The 15,008-nt window shown below is 61.7% G+C and overlaps 1 protein-coding gene across 6 annotated transcripts in view; it reads right to left on the bottom strand.

The window, feature by feature from the left end:
- PHACTR3 (phosphatase and actin regulator 3) overlaps window positions 1-15,008 on the bottom strand; it is a 219,699-nt gene that overhangs the window by 71,813 nt on the left and 132,878 nt on the right. For all 6 annotated transcript variants that reach the window (XM_059407332.1, XM_059407334.1, XM_059407336.1 and 3 more), the window contains exons 3-4: window positions 11,948-12,025; window positions 5,787-5,969 (exon numbers count right to left, since the gene is read on the bottom strand). In XM_059407332.1, coding sequence (XP_059263315.1) covers window positions 5,787-5,969; window positions 11,948-12,025 — 261 coding nt within the window. The remainder of the gene's footprint in view (window positions 1-5,786; window positions 5,970-11,947; window positions 12,026-15,008) is intronic.

Raw genomic sequence — 15,008 nt, 5'->3', positions numbered from 1 at the left:
GAGCTTCTAACAGCTCTATGGAAGTCCTCCCTCCCCACCAGCCCAAGGTGACATGTAGGTCCCCCTCTTCTGCTCTGACAGCCCCAGGACCCAATACACCAGCAGGTCTCACCAAACCCCCCCAACATCTCCCCACAGAGCTCATCCAAGCTGATCACACACAGTCCCCGATGTCCCTGATCCTGATCTGTCTGGGGCTCCCCAGGCTGGGAAAGAGATGCCCCCAACACCTTCAGCCTACACCTTTCCCCTACAGATCACGTGAGTGTGCAGCCACCATTATAGTTTGCAATCGTGTTGAAATCGGAACATTAAATGAGAATTTAAACGTTAAGTCAGAATCCGTTAATGTCTTAGTTGCTAAGTCAGGAAAAAAAAAATGAAGACAATGTCCGCTTTCCCACCTTCCCCACGTCTGGGATCCTGCCCCGGGGCTGTTCGTGCTCGCTCCCGCCAGCAGAGGTCGCTGCTCACCCGCTGCGCCCTCAACCAGCGCTCCCGTGTCATGCTGCAAACCTCCGGGTAGAGGATGAACGGGAGGGACGAAGCTGAGCCAAGTTCGCACACCCGCGACTTAACAGCACATTTTACCAAATTATTCCATGACTTCCGTGTCCCCCCACGTACTTTCTTAGGCAGCATCTGATAAACTTTTTGTTGACGTCCAGGGACAGAGTCCGTATTTTAGGCTTGGCAGGCAAAAGACAAGAGAATTGCACGGACACTGAGCTCCACGCTGCCCGTCAGCCTGGGAGTGCTGTCCAGGTGGTGGGCATCCTTTGAGCCCATTTGTCACCCGCTAGAGACATTCCAAGACCAGGAGTGACCAGTGTGACAGGAAGGTCCTGGTGGGCTGGGGGACAGCTGCTGTGTCCAGTTCCACTGCACCCTAATGACACCTGGCATGTCCTCGGTCTCAGCTGGACAGCTGGTCTGAGGGGCTGAGCCCAGGTTCTAAGCAGTGGGGAAGTGTGGCCACCGGTCAGGGAGAGGAGGTCTCCGCTTGGACTCTGGGTTAACGGTGGTGGCACACTCGAGCGCGCCGTCAGACACAGGTGGCAGCCAGGTCTGACCTAGAGCCTCCACGTCACCACCCCCACCTCTACTTCAGAAAAAACCCACACTCCTGAACATTCCAGAAGCGGGCGGAAGGTGTATCCCCTGCTTGCCGCTAGTTTGGGCTGCAGAATGTCACGGACAAAAGCATGTCTGGAGATCAAGCTGCAGCTGGCCACTTCCGGGCTCTGTGGTCTTGGATGAACAACAATCTCTCTGGGCCTCTGCTTTCTCAGCTTTAAAAAAAAAAAAAAAAAAAAAAAAAAAAAAAGCCGGGTTTTAAGGAAATATGATGAACAAAGTACATCCTTCCTGAAGGCCACTTTCCTTTTTAACTAGTGCACTCACAGGCACGCCAGAGCTCAGCCCCTGCCAGCCACAGAAACACAGAACAGTCACCCGTCCCGTTCAAAGCCAAAACAACAGATCCTTCTCGATTTTTTTAGGAAATGCTATGTTGCTGCTATAACAGCATCCGCATAAAACCAAGAAAAGCAAAATCACCCTAAATACAAGGGTCCGAAGTCAACCCCAACCACCAAACTCAAACTGAGGGTCAAAGAAAACAATGGTCAGAATCTTTGTGACGTTTGGAGGGAACCCCCACCGCTCCCCTCCGAACCCACACAGCAGCTGGGAGCCTGTGAAAACCACACACCCAGCTGGGGTGTTCCCACCCGGCCAAGGAGTGCTGCCTCTGAAGCTGGGAGCTTCTTGACACACGTGTGGCCCTTCCCTCTCCCCCGCAAAGTCTGCAGAAGTCCGCTGTTTACAAAAAAAAAAAAAAAAAAAAAAAAAAAAAAGCTAACCCTCCAGGACACAGTGAACAGCACAGAAGTCCCCAGGGGGTTCCTGGGGACACAAGGCCATCCCATTCTGGGCTGCTGGACATTTCCATGAACTTCCTGGATCCAAGAAAAAAGCCCAGCCCCTGCCCTGGGTTCGAGCTCTGCCCTGCTACAGTCGCTGCTCAATCCGGGTTTCTCTGTGAGGCATCACTGACAGCACAGAGGGACGGGCCACAAGCAGGTGCCTCCGTCGGGTGCTGACATGAAGGAGACAAGACTTGGTGTAGGGACAAGACTGATAGGCGAAGAGAGTCAGATCACAGCCGCCCGCCCACCCGAGCTCTGCCTCAGGCCCTGCAGACCTGGGACCCCATGGTGTCTTAACTACAGCAGCCGCCCTTATCTGTGGGAGACACGTTCCAGAACCCCCTGGATGCCTAGAACCACGGAGAACGCCGAAGCTGACAGGTCCCGAGTCTTCTTCTCCAGGTGCCTGTCGGATACGTGCAATTCACAGCCAGGGAGAGTCACAATAACTCGCAGAACAGAACCGTGATAACCACGTCCTGGAGAAAAGGGTCTGTGAACGTGGTCGCTCTCTCAGAAGATCTCACTGGGCTGTGCTCACCCTTCTTGTGACGGGAGAGGATATGAGCCGACGCGAGGAGATGCGGTGAGGGGAAGGCCGCGGGCCTGGGACTGAGCACTCGGTCACCGTTGACTGACTGACATGTCAGGAGGAAATGCACCTGCTTCCAGACAGCGGCTGGCAGTGGGGAACTGAGGCCACGGATGGAGGCAGGGGCCACTGCATTCGCCACATGAGGATGTCCTGTGGCAGCTCAGGTGGCTCCACAGACCAGGCTCTTGCCCTCCACAGGATGGGCCGGGCGAGGGCGGACAGGTGGGCCGTGCAGGGGTACGGCCCGCGGCCACGGCTGCAGTAGAACACCAGACCTGGGGTGGGTGGGGTGGCACTCATGGTTGGAAAGAAGCCAGCTGTGCATGAAGATTTGGGTGAAATCTTGTTTTTAAATGCTGACTTGCAATTTTTTAAGCAGTGAGTTTAAAGTCTGTTAGATATAACGTGCTCCCTCCCCGAAGGGCTTTGCTCGAGGCCAGGCTTCTCCACAGCGACCTGGGGCCCCAGGGGCAGCCAGGGCTCCTGATGCAGAGCTCCAGGCCCCAGGGCTGCCCAAGACCCCGGCGGTGACCTCCCTCCCCTGCTCAGTAGCAAAATGCAGGTGGACCCACATCCTCAGACCTGTGCGGGCAGCTGGGTCCTGTGTGCTATGTGCATTCGTCCCTGAGAGAGGCTTTTACTCTAAGGACCACGAGAACCATTACCAGCGGCAAGCACTTACAGAGTCCTTGGGGTGTGTCAGGACAGAGTCGGGATTCCTGAGGATTCCCTCATTTTAGCAACCCTGAGAGGTGGTGTGGTCTTGTCCTCATTTACAGTTGAGAACACAGCTCAGAGAGGTTGAGTGACTTATCCGCCGTCACACAGCCAAGCCGAGCGTTCAGCCATGTCTCAAGGCCGGCTTGGCCGGAAATCAAGCACGTTGCTGAGTTCCCTAACTCCATCCCCAGGTTACACGAGCTGGTGCGTCCGTAGTGCTTAGAACAGAGCCCTGCATACAACCTGCCCCCTTCAGACATTTCAGACTTTTCTCCATGTTCTGTACTTTGGTTTGCTGCATTTTCTGCTACATGAACTTACACTTTTCATTTTAACTTCTCTATTAGGACACAAACCTTTCACTACCCTCCACGAGAAACCCATTCGCCTCGTGCTAACCGAGAGCAAACATCACTGCTGAGTTTTCTAGCGCTTCTCCCGGTATCAACTGCATAAACTCTCTCTCCTGCCCCAGGGACTCAGGACCCCACGGAGGGCAGGAATGGGGGAGTCCAGTGGCTGGAGGAGGCCCCACACTGACCAGAGACGGTGGTCTCGCTCGCTCCCCAGGTGCTGGCCTGCCCTGCAGCCTGGTGCCCTCCCACAGGGCAAATCCCCTGGGCCCCCACCTCCCTCTCCATCCCCTCGGTTCCAACCGCCTTCAGCCTCTCTCTCCATCCTATCCTGGCTCTGACCACACGCACCGACATTGCGTTCTATGGAAGTGCCATGGTCTGCCCTGCTCCCCGGCTAACTGCAGCCCCTGAAACTCAGCCTGGGGGCTGCTTCTGGAGGGAAGGCTTGCGGGCAGAGCCTGTGCCTTCGTTCGCAAGTCTTCTGTGGCTGCTCCTGGGCTACACGGAGGAGGGAAGTGGTTTCATCAGGAACCTGACACAAAGGGGACAGACACTTCCGTGGCCGCGTGCAGAAGCAGCTTGCGGACCCTGTTTCCGGTCTCTGCAAGGTTCCTCCCCAGCTCAGGGATGCTCTTTCCTGCCCCCTCTGCCCGACCAATGCCTTTTCATCCCCAGCTCCCAGGCTCAGGGAGGAGCCCCGCGGGCACACCCACGGTCATGGACTTCGCTCAAGGGGGTCTGCAGGTTTGCTCACCTCCTCCCATGGCGCGGGGTCGGGTGAGGACGGGACCCAGATATGTTTGCCATTATGAGCCCCGACCGACAGCACATCCTACTTGGAAGAAAGTCCTTAATACGAATCTGTGCTCTCCACAGACCAACCCTGCTCTTAAGAACCCCATCTCTAAACCAAGCGCACAGAGAAAGGAAGCAGCGAGGTTGGCGGGTGCTGAGGGACCGGGTGCAAAGAACCGGCCGCAGAGGAGCCCCGCCCCAGCAGGGAACCAGGAGCAGTACCCCGACAGAGCGAGGCTCTGTGGCCAAGGGCGGGGCTCGCCAGCCACCCCTCGGATGGAGTCTGAGGCCTGGGGACCCCGGGACAGTCCCAAAGGTCACAACCCTTCAGACCCCAAACTCCTACAACATCCCCAGGCTGGGGTGGAACCAGAGAGAGACACAGGCACCCCCAGGAAAGGCAGAGCAGAGCTCTTGGCTGGGGTCCGCCGACCCTCGAGGGGTTCCGCTGGCCAGGGCCATTGGGGAAACGCAGGGCTCTGGTGGCAGAGGAAGGCCACAGGGAAGAGACGCCCACCCGCCTCTGAAGCCTGAGAACCCGGCGGCCCGTCCACGCAGCCTGGACTTCCAGCTTCCCGCACGGGTGGAGACCAGGCCTGACGCGTTCATAGCTGCCAATGTCACGGGGGAAAAGCCCCCCCCACTCCCGCCCAACACATTTTTCTATAAAAAACTCCGCTCCCGGGTCCGAAGAAGAGCGCTGGGAGTTTCAAAGCACCAGGGGCTCCTGCATGGGCTCGCGTCGGGTGGCCACTCCACCGCCCATTCCTCCCCACCTGCTCCCTCAGCCGCGCCTGGCGGCCCACCGGCCCCAGCGAAGACCCGAGGCGACTCCTCTTACCTCCAAACAACCCTGAATAGGAACCACCGCCTTTCCCACCTCTTGGAGGCTAGAAGGGGGCTCCAAGCAGCACCCCCAGCACGCCCCACGGAGATGAGAGCTGAGAGAAGCATCCGGCACCCCAGCAGCACCCCCAGGCCCCGGGCGCTCTGTGGCAGGCACGGGCGACGGGCGCTGCCGGGGAGGCAGCCCCTGCGGAGGCTTTGGGCCACGAGGGAGGTCCCTCTTCCTCAACCTGCCCCACAGCCTGGGGCTCCACTAAGGTGCTCCCACTGGGCCCTGGCTCCCTTGGAGAGAATTTTCCCGTTCGGAAGTTCGCAGGGGCATGCAACCCTGTCCCAGGACGAATGAAACGGGGACGCCCCTGTGAACGTCTCCAGGCGCCTACAACCTGCTGACTGTGCCAGGCTCGCCAAGACCAGGAGCGGAAAATGCTCTGGCGAGTGTTGAAACCCAACCACAGCGGCCGAGAATGCTACCCCAGGGGGCCTCCCCGGGCCAACGGCCGTCCCCACAGCAGCTTGGCCCGGCACGGTCGTGGCCAGTACCTGTGTCGTCACAATGGGAGTCCAAAGACAGCGGCTCGTCCAGGGATGAGGGGTCCGTCCCCGTGGCCAGAGGACTTCCGGGCGGGGCTTCATCGGAAGTCAGCGTCTCCTGCTTGGGGGTGGAGGGTTCGCTCTGTGCGGCCCGGGGCCCTCCGTCGGGGCTGCAGGCTTTGCTTTCAGCATCTGCAAGGAAATCCAGCCATCAGCCGAGCCCCCATCTCTCTCCCTATGTGCCTTCAATCGTGCAAGGGGCCTTCCTGGGAAGAGTGGCACCCCAGGCCCCGGCATGGTACCCCATCTCTTCCCCACACCTCCCCGGACTCCCTCTCCACATCTGGGCTTCCTAAGGAGGCCCAGGCACTGCCGCACCCCCAGCCCCCCAGCCTCTGCCCACTACCTGCCTGTGGGAGACTGGCCATAGCCCCACCCACATCGGCACCCCCGCGGTGCCCCCCATTCCCATGCTGGCCTCTACCCTCTGGTTTGCTTTGGCCAACGAGGCCTTGAAGCAGCAGTGACTTCAGAAGCATTCGCACACCCCCACAATCGAGCCCCCGCCTGTCCTCGCTGCCGGGACGCACCGGGCCAGCGGGCTAGGGACAAAAGGCAGATGTACAAAACAGGGCTGCTCCCATCCAGCCAGCAGAGACTGGCCCCAGACGGGACGACACCCACCGGCAGCTGTCTGCCCCGAGGGGCTACGGGGGTTACAGAACATTCTCGTGGCTATAGGTAACCAGTCCACTTCTGTGCCACTGTTTCACATCGGTCCCCTCACACACAAACCGCTGTCACCCACGGTACGCCCAGGCCTGCATCCACCCCAGGAAGGCGGCGGGGAGTAAGAGTCGATCCCTGCCCCCCGCTGGCTCACGCGGAGGCACTGGAAGCCCCAGGCTGAAGCGGGTCAGAGCAGGGAGTCGGTAAGTGCAGACGGGAGGCCTCCGAAGATACGACCCAGGCTTCCGGGAGGACTGAAGGGGGGGCTCCGTGCCTCCCCTTGCTTGGGCGCCGTGGCTGGAGTCCTTGAGGGTCTGGCCTGGGAGGGATCGTTCACCTCCAGCCCCCGACTTAACAAGAAGGACGTGGTGCTCAGGGACACAATGCGTCCAGTCCCACGGCCACCAGATGGCAGGTCCGGGCTTAGACACAGCCAGCAAACCATAACCACTTCCGAGATGCAGAGCAGACTGGGCATGGAACCCCGCATGCCCCCCCAGATGCCACATGGTGTGCACGAGGCCACCCCGCGCAGATCGGCGCTGCAGGGTCACGAGCCTTTGGCCTGGGACCACTGCCTCCCATCACTGTGGGGCCTGGGGCAGGTGCCGACCTCAGATCAGCGCTCCCTTCACCCCCCCCGCTGCCTTCTGGGCCTCCAACAATGTCCCTCTTACCCCCAGAGTGGCCCAAGAAGGAGACGGTCTCGCTCCCCACGCGTCCCAACCCATGGCAGGCCTCTCCGGCCTCCACTTCCTCACCTCGGAAAAGAGGAGAGAATGACGTCACTGCGGGCTTCACGGCACCCGTGTGGGGAGTAAGTGGGTGCGTCTACAAAGCACCCCCGCAGAAAAGACGCCATGTGCCTGCCACGACCCTAACTGCCGCTGATGACGCTGAAGGACGGACTGTCCGGGGCCCAGGCTGGGGGCAGGCGCCCAGGTGAGAGCAACGGGCTCCCCCGCAGAGCCCTCGCTGCCCCGAGGACGTGGGCCCAGCCCGCGCACGTGACCCAGCAGGGACGGGAGTGGCCGCCATGGCCCAGCACCTCCTGCCCCCGAGGCCACAGCCCTCTCCCCGGGAAGGGCAGAAATGTCAGCCAGGCCCAAGTCTGGAGATGTGCAGCGGGGAAGGGCTCTTCTCCGCAGCTGTGTCCCCGACCAGAGGGTCCGGGTGACGGCTCAGCAACCTTTCCCAAAAGAAGAGCAGAAGGCTAGTATTTTAGACTTTGTGGCCCACATGCCATCTGGTCCCAAAATTGAAAGTCTTCAATTTTTTATTTTTTTATTTTTACAGAAAGCGCTTTAAGTTTAAAAACCTTGACGCAGCCCAAGGTCCTTCCAAAACCTGGTCCTGGGCCAGGTCTGGCCTGTCGACTAGCAGCCAGAGTTCACCGACCAACGCCGACCCAGGGGAAGATGCAGACGCCGGCTGGGAGAACACAGCGGGGGACACGAGCTCAAGCCCAAAACCGGGCTTCCTCCCCTCCCTTGCTCCGGGCCGGTTTCCACGTCATCGACACACGGCCAGGACGGGCTCTGCCCTCAGCTTACAGGGTCCGCGGCACAGAGGCCGGCCGGCGCGGATGGCACGCTGTGCCCCGCCAGAGGCCCAGCAAGGGCACCCCGCAAGCACCGAGTCTGACGACAGCACACCTTTGCCAGGCAAGGCTGGAACCCGGCGTTTAGAGAGGCGGACTCCTGGTCTTCTGAAGGACAGGCCACCTCCTGCCGGTGACGACACTGCGGTTTGTGCCAGTGACCGCCCCCCACCCCACCGTCATCATCACCAACCAGACAGCGGTCAGAACGTTGAATCAGGAAGGCCCACGTGTCCGCACCTGCCACCGGCCCGGTGGTCTCTAGCAGACAGGCCGTGGCAGCATCCCCCACGTGCGCCCAGCTTGGGGCACCTGTAGGACTCTTCTGGACCGTGCTCAGAGCTCCCGTTCACAATCCTGTTCAATGAAAAGTTACAGTTCCCAAAATAGCGCTGCTGGCAGGGCCGTTGCTAAGGAACGCCAGCCGGGGCGGGGGGGAGTTGTGGGTGGCTGTCCCCTGGGCCTCACTGTTCAGCCAGCGCTCCCTCCCAGCCCGTTCTGTCAGATGCCCACCCGACCCCGAGTGCTGCGGGGGCACCCAGGGGAGCACCTGTGTTACACGGAGCAGCCACGGCGCCCGGGACCGTCACCCGCAGACACACACACACACACACACACAAACACACACGCGCGCATGCACATGTTGCCCCCGGCGTCCCTGCCACACAGAACCACACACATGTGATTTGTCACTGCCCAATCCCCCCCATCCCCGCCAAGGAAGGAAACCTCGTGCCTCCCAGGTCCCCGAACACAGCACCGGGGAGACAACCATCTCCTCTCCCGTGGTCGAGGACGAAATTCCTTCAGTTAGGAGAAAGCCAAGTGCACACATGCATGAAGATGGAGGAGCGTGCAGGCCCCTTACTGGCTGCCTTCGGGCAAGGGACGGAATGGAGGAGCCTGGGGGGGGCTGGCCGGACCCCACCCATCACTGAGGAGTCAGAGGAGTGTGACCAAAGCAGGGAAGACAGGCGCGGGCGAGGGGGTCACGTTCTTCCTCCCCACCCATGCCTGGTCCACCCCCCGTGTGTTTAACAGCAGCCACGGGTCCCTCCCAGCTTCCGACAGACCACCAGGCGATTCGGAACAAGAGGGGTGGGTCAGGCTGGTTGATGTAATGCTCGGGCTCCTAGGATCAGAAGACAACAGCCCCAGAGAGGGACACAGGCTCGCCCCCCGGGCTCCCCCGCTGCCTGGGGGCACCATCCTGCTGCTGACTGCTTTGTGGGCCAACTCCCAGGTGCCAGGTAGCAGGTGCGAGCTGGGTGTGGGTTCGTTCTGGCCACGGAAGCTCAAGTGTGAGGTCTGGGGCACCTCCGCAGCGTCCCTGGCCAAGCCCGTGGTCAGCGCCCCCGCCCCGCCGGGGAGCTGCAGGCACAGGCCTGGCCGAGCCCAGGTGGTGGCCACTGAGGCGTCCTTCATCCAGACCCGGGATGGGGAATCACGCCCCACCCCTACCCCAGACACAGGCCAGCAGAGCGGAGGGGCTCACTGCTCCACTCCCAGCGCAGAGGCGGAGGGGCCCATAGCCCGACCAGGGATTCTTAGCCACCAGCGGAAACACTGGGACAAGCCAGGGCCGGCCTCCGCCCCCAGGGCAGAAGGCGTTTCCTGAGCACCCACGGGGCAGAAACACCAGTGCGGGCTGGTATTCAGCCAAGGGGGCTGCTGCCCCCTACGGCCCCGGATCCGCTGTCCCTGCCACTCCGGGGAGGGCACATGCAGGACAGAGGCTCACAGAACAAGAGCACGTCCCCCTCCTCTCCCTGACCCCAGGCCCCTTCCCGGAAGCACCCCTACCACCCTGCTAACAGGCTTAGCAGGGAAGACACTGCAGACCCGCACCCTGCTTGGCCCTGGGCGTAACACCCACCAGGAGTGCAGGGAAGAGGCCAGGCTCTGTGGGACCTGCCCCCCCCTCCAACCTCCCTGTACCTCACCCCTGCTCCCCTTCCGCCCTGCACCTCACCCCTGCTCCCCTTCCGCCCTGCACCTCACCCCTGCTCCCCTTCCACGCTGCACCTCACCCCTGCTCCCCTTCCACGCTGGGCCCTGCTCCCGCTGCTGCCGCTGCTGCCGGGGGCTGGAAGATGGGCCCCGCCCCCACCCTGCACTCTCCAGCTCTCCGCTTCTCAGCCCTGGTGGCCCCCGCCCGAGGCAGCTGGGGGGCTTATGAAGTACAGGTGCCTGCGTCCCAGCCCAGAGCCGCTCGCGGGGGCGTCCCCAGGTGGCGGTAATGACCAGTGGGTTCCGGAGCCCTTTCTGATGTCCTGGGGTCCCACTGAGACATCACACCCTGCCCCCCGGGTGGGGTCAGGGCCACGCGTCTTGTTCTCTGGGTGTGACACAGCTGGGCTGTGACTTTCTGTTGGCCTGTGGGGTTACTGACCGCGGCATCCGTCCAGGAGCGCATTTCCAACCCCCGAGGAAGGACACACTGGGTGTTGGACCCACCTGGCTCCCGACTCATAATCACTCAGCGGGACACAGTGGGATCGAGCCTGGGGGGTTGGCAAATGACACGCTGGGAGCCGAGGCCGGACACTGCGGGCTCCATGTGGCCTGTCCATCCTTCAGACGACATCTTTTAACAAGGCTCAGGGTTGAGGAAAAGCACAGCCCTCCTCTGCAAGGCTCCCCTTGCTTCTCTGACAGGAATCCAACCCACACCCCGGCTTCCTCTCCATCCACTGACCAAACACCTCCTGCGGTGAAAGGTGAGCCTCGGCAGGGCTGCTCTCACCCTCCCTGCCCTTCCCTTCCCCAGAGTCCGCAGGAAGGTCTGCCGGCGACGTACTCAAAATGCGGGCTTTAGAGCTGCGTTGTCTCATTCTGACTCAAACAGCCCACACGTCCATCAGCAGCGACAGTCCCCCAAATCTGAGGGTCAGACATTCAACACCTGAGCGCCACAGCACCCGGGACCAAGCACCCCACTCACGCGTGAAGTTCCATCCCCTGGAGGGAGCGATTTCGGGGGCAGATTTCCCAGGAACATGGCATCATGAAAACCCGTCCCTCTGCAGCTGAAGAGGAGGAATGAGGCAGAGGCCGAGCCCGCTCGCACCGGGACCCCCCGCTTCCTGAGGCCCCTTCCCAGTCCCGATGCTGGGAGCTCCACGTGCCCGCACAGCCTCAGGGAGCTGACTGCACGCAGCCAGGCCCCCCCGTTGGGACGCGGGGGCTCCCGGCCGCGGCGAGGTCTGCAGACACCTGCGTTTCCGTGAAGGACCAAGCACGGAAGGTGTGCGTGAGGACCCGAGCCCTGTGGCTCATCACCCCCGAGCGCGCGAGAACAGGCGGGAGCTCCAGAACATTGTGAACAATCGGCCAGCAAGCACACGCCCCATGGGGAGACCTCCGGAGAGGTGTGGACGGTGTCCGGGCCCTGAGCTGCGTGACCCCGGAGCAAGCCACCCCAGACCCTCACGTTCCTCATCTGCAGCGTGGGGTAAGCACCAGTGTGGGGGCTGGGGGCGTAGGGAAGGAATGGGACGGGTCCGCGTGCAGGACACCGTCGATGCTTCCCAAGGGTGACAGGGTACGAGAGGGCCGCGTGAGTCAGAACCACCTGCCCGAGTCGGGGATCGTGACGGAACTCGAAACGAAAGCCAACGCCACCAGCTCGGGGGAAGCAGGACGGAGGGCCAGCCTGCCGCACCGCCCGGCAGAGGACGACTCTCAGCTCCGTGCCCAGTGCAGAGGAGGCCTGGACCTCAGGACGGGCCTGACAGGGAACGACCCCTGGGGAGGCCCCGCTGGGGCCCAGCCCCTGCACCCGGGCCCTGGGCGCCCCGATAGCCGTTCCGCCTCCGCCGGGCCTCCGGGCCCCACTTACCCCGCTCCATCATCTCCAGCAGACCCTTCTTGATGAGCTCCTCCCGGCCTTGCCTGCCGGCCATCTTCTTCTCCAGCGCTGCACAACACACAAACGTGCCAGTGAGTCACCACGGGGCCCACCTGCGCTTCCCGTTTACAGCAGGGGACTGCAGGGTCGGGGGCCACTGGCAGGGGCCTTGTCCAGGAACCCCAAGCTTTCCGACTATGCACTCTGCTGAGCATCGCACAGACGCCCCAGACTTGGGGCAGGGGGATCGCTCTGCTGGACAATCTCCTTTCTCTGCCCAGGAAACGATTTGCCTACAAAAGAACTCGGTTTCGAATACGACCCCATGCAATTCCTCAAACCCTTTCTTGGAAAGATGCCAACTGCAGCTGTGAACCGTGATCACAGAGGGCGTGAGGTCCCCCACGCGTGCAAGCGCTCTGCCTGGTGAGGGCGGCAGTGGGGGACATGGAACGGAGCCAGCCCCTCCCGTCAGAGCTTGAAGACTAGCAGCAGAGGACAAACAGGTGATGGCAATGAAGTTATGGATTTAGAAATACTTACTGAGCATCTACGATGTGCTAAGTGCTGAGCATGCACTGGGGAGTCCCTGGGAAGAAGAACCAATGCAGCCCCCCGCCCCCTGCCCAGGGCTCCAGGAGGCTCTAGGAGGGAGCCGGCAGGAATAACGGGGCTGTTCTAATGACCGGAGCTAGTCAAGCGCCTACCGAGCACCTACGTGGCAGGCATAGGGCAGCAAGACAGGTGCGGCTCCTACCTGGGGACGCCAGCCAATGAACATCTACAAATGAGCAAGTGGAATGACCCAGAACCCGAGGGACAGGGACGGGGTCTGGGAAGCCCAGGCTGGGCTGAGCATCGGGGCTGGCTTCCCTGCGGGTGTTCACGCTGAGAGCTGAGCATGAACAGGAAGACCCGAATGTTGGGAAAAAGACATTTTCGGGCCAAGGGAACATCATGTCCTTTCTTAGTCCAACCTCCAGATGCCGGAAATAGGCACAAAAATGAGAAATTGAGCCCTGGCTTTGGGAGGTGTACACAGAGCGCCTGCCATCCAGACCAGCAGATGGGGGTGAGCAGAACCGGGGTGGAGGTGAAGACCTGAGGGACCCCTGGTCTGGGGGCCTGACCCCCACATGGGGACGTCACCCGCCCTGACTCCTGAGCCTCCCAGTGACCCAAAGAGGCCGCTGTGAGGGTCTGCTGTTCCCATCTCAGGGGACTGCCCAGAGCACGTTCCAGCTCAGGGCCCACATCCCAGACCACAGCCTCTGGGAGCCGCCCTTGACGTGCTGCCTCTGCTCGCCCTTCCCAGGCCACTGTGGGCATGTCTGTCTCTAAATCACCTTTAGATGTACGTCATGCTAGCCAGCAACGCCTGTGAGGTCAGTAATATACTGAACACACGGAAATAACCCCCCACGCTCGCGGGGAAGAATGGTTTAGAATAAACGAAAGGCAGCCCTGATCCCCAGTTTCCCAAATGCTGGCTGCAGGCCCCCAGGTGAGGACCCCACAGGTGTTTACCTGCAGACCTCAGCCCACCTGCGGGGATCCCACAGCCTGTCACTCCCCCGCAGCATGGGGCTCAAGGTGTGGAGCCCACAGACTGCGCAGTTCAAACCTCCAATTCTACAGCCCAGAGCACATCAGGGGCTCCTGAGGTCACAGAGGTCACCGTGTTCTGGTCCCCTGTGCCTTCCCCAGCTCAGTACCTTTGCATGAGCTATTGCCTCTGCTACAATGCCGTTCCCTGCTTTTCTCAAGGAGCCAATCATGCCTCAGCTCAACGGTGCCTCCTCCTGAGGCTGCTCAGATCATCCAGCCCCAAACGAGGCCCAGCCCACCGCACCTCCTCCCAGCACCTGCTCAGGTCCTCCGCGGCCCCACCGGGGGCCTGTGACCTCTCTAGGGCTGGAGCTCATGCCCGCCGGCCTGTTGCCCCTCCCCACTGGGCAGAAAGCGCTGAGTGCTCAGGCCCCCCATCTACTTGGTGCCCAGCACACAGCAGGCAGTCAGGACTCCTGCAGGAACCCCGCGCTGCCTTCATTCTCAGCAAGGAAGACTGCTCAATCAGCCTCTCGGGGAGTTAAGAAATAATCTGTGTAACAAGTGTGAGCAGAGGGCCTGATGCTCTCGGCAGCTCCCCCCACCCCCATGGGCTCTGTCTCCGTGTCCTAGATGCTCTGGAATCTGCAGGGCTCCACTAGATGCTCTGGAATCTGCAGGGCTCCAAGGAGGGGAAGGAGACCGGGGCCCCGGGGACGGCTAGAGACAGAAGCCGGAGACCAGCCCTTCCCGGGCTGGTCCCCAAGGCCCTGACTAATCCCACATGCACAGCTCCCTTGTTAATGGTTTCCAGCCATAGCTAACAAGCACGTGCTCAGCAGGGAGCCCTGGCGGGAGCTGAGATGCCGTCCCCCCCGGGGTTTGCTCCTCAGGACACTGACCTCCCTCCCCTTCACCAAGGACACCCCGTTATCCAGGAATCAGACCTGAGCCAGGCTGCCAGGGGTCACCCCAGCCTGTGGCCAGCTGGTTGCCGGACCCTGGGCTGGGCTTCTCCCTTGGAGCCGGGGGCCCCTTCCCGAGGTGGGTGGCGTCCCGGGACGGGCACCGGCCTGTGGGCTGGTCCTCTGTGTTTACTTGGTCACTTTACTTGCTATCACCGCCAGCTGTGTCATTGTCCCGGCACCTGTCCTCCGTGGTCCAGTGCCCCGGCCACAGTTCCTGCTGTGGACGCTAGGGGGCAGGAGCAACGGTACAACCCGGCGCAACCCAACGTCCCACAGAGCCGGGACCGGCAGGGTGTGAGTGAGGATGCCGCCCGCGGTGAGTGAGGGAAGGAAGTTGCCGGGCCCTCGGCAGGGAGGCGTTGGGGGGAGGGCCCGAGAGCAGCCTCTCTGCAGGAAGAGCGGAGGAGCCCGGAGCAGCTGGCTCTGGTTTCCAGTAAGAGCCAGGATGAGGGCCTCGACCCTCCCAGTCACCCAGAGGCCTCCTAGGGAGGGCAGGCCCCAGTGTGGTCAGAGCGTGGTCAGCAAGGGCCCTTGTC

This window comes from Mustela nigripes, chromosome 7, assembly GCF_022355385.1.
Source record: "Mustela nigripes isolate SB6536 chromosome 7, MUSNIG.SB6536, whole genome shotgun sequence".
Taxonomy (NCBI): domain Eukaryota; kingdom Metazoa; phylum Chordata; class Mammalia; order Carnivora; family Mustelidae; genus Mustela; species Mustela nigripes.
Note: the sequence above shows the minus strand (reverse complement) of the source record. Positions and strands in the feature narration are given on the sequence as shown.